The sequence below is a fragment of the Sturnus vulgaris genome, chromosome 2, assembly GCF_052056855.1.
Source record: "Sturnus vulgaris isolate bStuVul1 chromosome 2, bStuVul1.hap1, whole genome shotgun sequence".
NCBI lineage: Eukaryota > Metazoa > Chordata > Aves > Passeriformes > Sturnidae > Sturnus > Sturnus vulgaris.
This window is the reverse complement of record NC_142244.1, coordinates 21,577,401-21,583,400: the sequence shown is the minus strand read 5'-3', so window position 1 is coordinate 21,583,400 and position 6,000 is coordinate 21,577,401. Positions and strand designations below refer to the sequence as shown.

The 6,000-nt window shown below is 44.3% G+C and overlaps 1 protein-coding gene across 3 annotated transcripts in view; it reads right to left on the bottom strand.

Moving 5' to 3' along the window:
• Positions 1-241: 241 nt before the first annotated feature.
• Positions 242-6,000, bottom strand: part of CFAP298 (cilia and flagella associated protein 298) — a 51,680-nt gene continuing 45,921 nt past the window's right edge. The window contains exons 7-8 of one of the 3 annotated variants that reach the window (XR_015801174.1): positions 4,608-4,795; positions 242-387 (exon numbers count right to left, since the gene is read on the bottom strand). Coding sequence is in view for 2 of the 3 variants with exons in the window: in XM_088158842.1 (XP_088014968.1) it covers positions 4,721-4,795 (75 nt within the window). In the remaining variant the exon portion in view is untranslated. Of the gene's footprint in view, positions 4,796-6,000 lie in introns of all 3 variants that reach the window. The other 2 variants (XM_088158843.1, XM_088158842.1) reach the window with 2 other exon arrangements.

The following is a 6,000-nucleotide window of genomic DNA, read 5'->3' as shown; positions in this document are numbered from 1 at the left end:
GACAAGAAAGGAACACAAAAGACACACTGGACAGAGAGAAGAAAAGGGCTGGAAGCTGGATATGAGGATGAAAGTGGAGCAGCAACAAACCTCAGGACTCTTGACTAGAGAGTGTGGCTGCTGAACGTCTCAAAAAAAACCCCCAGCTCCAACACAACATGCTGTGCTCACGGCTCGGCCTGGGACTCATCAGTGAACATCTCTCTCTTGCCAGGGCCATAAAGCCCCCGAGAAAACACGAGGTGAGGTTGATGTGCTCCGGCTTTGCTCCTGCTCAGCCCTAACCCCAGCCCCTGCTGCCAGTGAGCACCCTGATCTCTGAACCTCTTCTCAGCTTGTTTGTACGCTTCCAAATTCCTTCCTCTTTCTTCAAGCTTCATCTGTTTCCTGGCATTGGGAGAATGACAAGTGTTTAGCACAGCGCAATGAATACAACAGTCTCATTTTCAGAAGACACAACTGAACGAGAACCGACAGCAGCACTGCTTCGAGACAATCTGGGCACACGTTTCCCTTCCAGCAATCTGAGTGTTCTTTTGTGTCACGCCTGAAATTCTGAAAATGGTTTTTTGAGAAAAATTATCCATAACTAGAAAACAATCAAACCAAATAAATAGAACCCCTATGATATAATAACAGCCCATATACTATAACACTCCAATTTTAATATTAATAAGAAAACAGAAATTAGCTACACAGCATTACCTCAAACAAACACTACATACTGGCACGAATCAAAGCCACCACAAAATAATTCAAAAACTACCCTATGCCTTATGCTACAGGCTAGAACGCCATCGGCAAACCTTATCAAGGTATCCTTTAAAAACAACGCCCCACCAAAAACAAAAACAACACAAAACGCCATTCAAGAACTCCCTTATCAGCACCTGAATGAAAAAACATGGCATTAGATAAATAGACCATAGCCCTTATCATACACCATCTACAAACAAAATAAAGCTATACCATACATCCTCGAAAACCACCTTCAAAGCACGACATTAGAAAAAAAAACTTTCCAGAATTAAAAGCTGTATCTAACAAAAGCCGTCTGATAAAATTAACAACCAAGCCCCCACCATCAGAGCTGCCCCTACTAAACTCCCCATCGTACATATGAAAAATCAGTCTTAAAAACCTACTTCAATTCATTCTGCCTCAAATACAAAGCCATCCAGAAAGTTACCTTCACTCAAAAACAAAAGCGCACGTAGTAAATAACATTAAAAAATAAATCAGCACACTACATACCACAAGCATAAAATATTGAATTAAAACCAAAAATACCCCTATTCATTAAAGAGCCCAGCCGCCAGCTATATTTAACTATAACTTCGTGCAAACGTACACATATCATTAAAATAGATTTCTTTCAGAATACAACTGATGATCTAAAATAGTAAAATGTCCGAGAACGATATTATAATAGGATATCCTCGATCATCCTCCCGCAAATTCTCTCCACTGTATTGTCCGACACACACCAGAAAAAAAATCCAGTTTTTACTTTTTTCAGCTAACTTCTCATTTATTAGCTGAGAGGAATGTTGAATTTGTCTTTACAAATGAGCTGTGGATCAGCCTGTAGATAAGGCTAGCACTGAGAGATAAAAGAAACAATGGGATGGATTCCACTAATTGATGAATGGAAAGAGATATTTGCCTTTACAAACAAACTGCAGGGCTGCTGATAAATGAAATTGGGTATCGAAAGATGAAAGAAGCAACGGGGGGAAACTATGAATTCTATAAGAATTAAAAATTAAAAGGGAGGGTTATACATTAGAGGGGAATTTCAGGTATCAGGCGTTCCGGGAAGTCTGTGCCTCTCAAGTACCTCAGCCAATGGGAAAAGAGAGAGGGAAATGCGGCCGGGAAAATAGGATAAAAAGGAGGCTGCGTCCTCCAAAAATTTGAGAGATCCCAGGGGAATGTCCCATGGCCTCTCCCTTTATTCGAATAAAGCAAAAAGGACTCCTCCGTTTCCTTTTTGGACATAAACCGCTGGTGTTTGTGGATTAATTTTCCTGACATTTAGCAACATATTGTTAAAAAAAAAAAAAAAAAAAAGTGATCCAGAAGAGGGCAACATTGACAGCCATTCCAAGACAGGATGAACAAATGCTTTCACATTGACAGAGGATGCTGCGATGTTCTGAGAACAGAAGATAGAATAAAATAAAGGAAGGTGATGTTACAAGACAGAAAAGGGTAAAATAAAAGGAGTACCTGAGACTGGGGGGCGGGGGGGAAGAAAATGGGGAAATATTAATTGCTACACACTAGGTACAAATGCTTTTTACAAGTAATTTATGAGAAGCAAGCTAAAAGCGTCTTACTGCTGCTAGTGATATCATGCTCCAAGCTCTGCTAATAATTCCTATTTCTAGCAATAGTTAAATTGAACTCACTACATTCCAACTATTTTTCTGCTTGTTTAGATGGCAGATCCGTTTGGAACACACCTTAGTATAGCAAATTCTATGCCCAGGTAGGGACCTCTCAGTTCTTCCAGAAAATATTTTCTTCTGCATTATGGCAAGCCTTTGTTTTAGCTTGACAGCTTTCTTGAAACTTAAATTTACGCATGTATCCAAAGACATTTGCAATTCCAGAAATCGGTAGGCACATAATATGGAAAGTAAATAACATTCTCGAGAGGGAGTTGCTTTGTTACTGAGGGGATGAAAAGCAAGGCTAGAGCTAGTAGAACTACCCAAGAAATTGGACTTAACGCAGCTTTTACAAGGCTCGAAGTACCCATACCGAGATGTTTGAGCTAAAAGCCCCAGTTACCAGACTTACAGGCCTAATAGTTATCACCACACCACATTCCCTGGTTGCAGTATTTTTAACAGCAGTGCAGAACGCTACTGGAAATTATTTTTAGGTTGAATTGTTCTCTCCCCTCACTGCCTGTGTAGCTGTTAGAGGCTTCCAGGAGGCTGGGGAAGCAGACTGCTGGTTTCACTTCCAGACAGGTCACTTCCATGGTCTGCTGGAGGGCACTTTGAAGCCCGTGTCCTTTTCTTGCTCTATTGTATCTGACAACTTTCCTCCCCCACGTCTGTTTTTTAGCAGGCAGCATTTTTGGAGGGCCAGTCAAAGACCTCAGGCTCCGAGAGAATTCGTCTGCTTTGCTCTGTTTATGTGTGCAACAGATGGGAGCAGCAACTAAGTCAAGTAGTAACTTCTGAGCTGCCCAGTTATCAGTAAACCAAAATATTCTTTTGTGACTCTCGCCAGACGAACATATCATCCTATCCGAGTCACACACTGCCCCTCTGGCATTTTCCAGTCAGACAAAGAATTCCTGGCCCCTTGCATGAACCTCAGCTCTCCACCTTGTTCCAGAAAGAGTTCTAGATCCAAGGCCCAGTGAGCCAGCTACCCTTTGCTGCCCTGAGCAGTATGGAAACAGCCAAGCCCCAGCCCTGCAGCCCTGCCTAACTCGCCTTTGCCTCCCAAACCTGAACCTTTTCCTTGGCTGTGGCATCCTCACTCATGCAATCCTGAAGACAAAAATCTGATTTGGCAGGTGAGGCCGTTTCTAAGGCAAAAGCTTCACCAAGGTTTCTCTTCCAACTTCAGCCTTAAACAGTCCTGTCCTCCTCAGACAGCCCCCACCTCCAGCCTTTAGCTGTAAATACTTACTGGTTTATAGCTAATGCTTGCCACCCCTCAAAATTAAGTCTTTTGGTATGCATTTACATCCCTCCCTAACCATGTCCTCATCACCCTTCCCAAACTCAGCCTCATCTCCAGGCCTAGAACCTCTCCCTAGGTGAGGGACTGTCCTCGGGTAGGAGTGCTGACAGACCTGTGCATGAGCCCAGCTGCATAGCCCGTGCTAATCCCAGCCCAGCTCTAGCCTTTAAACCCACTGGGGCTTTGGTACTGGAGGCCCAGTTACAGTAACCCCTGTGGCCATTCTGCCTCCAGGCCATCTGTGAGTTGTGATCCCCCACCCTACACCACTTTGGTGAGAAATGCATTCCTTTCTTACAATACAGTTTTCATTTTATGTCTAAATTAAAGCATTCAGAGAAAACGTGTAGCAATTATATCAAGACAGACATGACAGGCACCAACATTAGTCTTTCATTACACACTTTTCATGCCTTCTCTCCACAGACTTCTTTGAGGCAACTCTGACTCCTTTTCTCACAGGCAGCTCCACACAGCACCGACTCCTCCTCTCCTCTGTACGACTGGCTAAACCCCAGCCTGTCCCTTCCCCAGCCACCTGAGCCTGTCTGTCCCACACACAGCATCCTCTCACCTTGTCCATCCCTTGCACGGCCACGTGTCCCTTCCTCCTCGCAGCACAGCCAGCAGGCTCCAGCCCACACTGCAGCAGGCTCTGCACCTCCAGCTGGAGCTGTGCTTAGTGAAACTGGCAGCCAGCTGACCCACGCTTTTATAACAACCAGCCTCACTGGGCAGGCAAGGCTGTTTCCACTCCTTGCTAATCAGTACAGCTGTAACTCATTGGCAACTAGTGCGTTCTGCACTATCCTTACAAACTATTCTCCTACAGAAATGGACTGAACCCAAAATCACATCTTCAAAACTACAGTTCTCAATGTTCACTCGTGACTTACTCAGTTACTCCACGGAAAAGTTTCCTCCAGTTTTCCCCAAAATTTCAAGTGTGACATTGAGCTCTTTGTCCAATCTTCCTGCTTTCCAGCCTTTGACACCCTGAGGCATGGGATCACAGAAGGAGAGAGCAGTCCGGGTGATGTGCAAGGGCAGTGTACGGGCCCAGGAGATGAGTGGGCTGGCAAGCCTGAAGTAAAAGCACAACTTTTTTTACTCCAGACGATGTAAACCAAAATCACTTCTCCACTTCTTCTTCTTCCTCCTCCTCCTCCAATCCCACAGTTATTTCAGCTGGAGTGCAAGGACTGCATCTTAAGCCTGACTAATGGCAATTTATCTTCCTCCCATGAGGAATATTCGAGCCTGTCGATATGGAAGGATCTGCCAACAAGGCATTATGAGCATCAGGGCTTTGAGTCAGAGCATGGGGTGAGTCTGGGGCTGGGCTGCGTGCCCAGGTGCTGAAGAAGGGTGGAAAGATCAGAAAAGAAGGGAAAAGGACAGAAAGGTGGGGAGGGCAATGAGCAGACTGGGAAGAGCTAGAGGAGGCACTGGCCGAAAGCACCTCAGAGTATCTACTGCGATACTCAGGGTATCTTCTGTGCACTCGAGTCATTCCCACCTTCTACACATGGAATAATCTTCAGGCATCATCCAAATCTGAGTCAGTGACACAGTCACCGAGTCACAGAATTTACCAGGAAGCCCTTAGAGTGCCGATGGGAAAAGCAGGAACTTACAAACACTGCAATATTATTTTCAAAATGTCATTATTTTCTTCTAATTTCACAGTGCTCAGGTCAAATTAGCCTGAGGTCTGGGTCTCAAAACTATTAACTTGTACTGATTAGGTATTGATATGGGCTACTCTTTTCTGAAACACTACCAGTTTTCCATGCCTTTGCAACCCTCATTTGAGAGACCTTGAAGCTTGATTTTTTTCAAGGCTCTTGGAAAAGCCACAGCTTTTTCAGTGTTTTGACATTGATTCTGTGGCTTTCAAAAAGCTTCCGTCTTGAATTTCAAGTCCTTAATCGTTAGTCATTTTGGAAGATCTTAGCTTAAATACTTGCTAAAGGGGAACAGTGACAGCAACCCATCCAAGGAGGCTCATAAAACCATAATAAAGCACTTTCACAAAGAGGTTGATTTCCAAGACCATGGTCCGCCCAGCAGCTCTGTCCTAATGTCCTTCCTAAACAGAGAGGCAAGACACAGAGTCCTTCCAGAGTGTCTTTGAAGCATCATGTCAGCAAGTGACCAGGGAGCACCTGGGTGCTTTAGGAGGGCAAGAACAACAAGGCCAGGACCTTTTCCTTGGTGCATTTGTTCTGCCTCCACCTTAGGTCATGTTTTCTCTTGTTTCCAGCAGTAAGCTCTGTAAGATGGGAC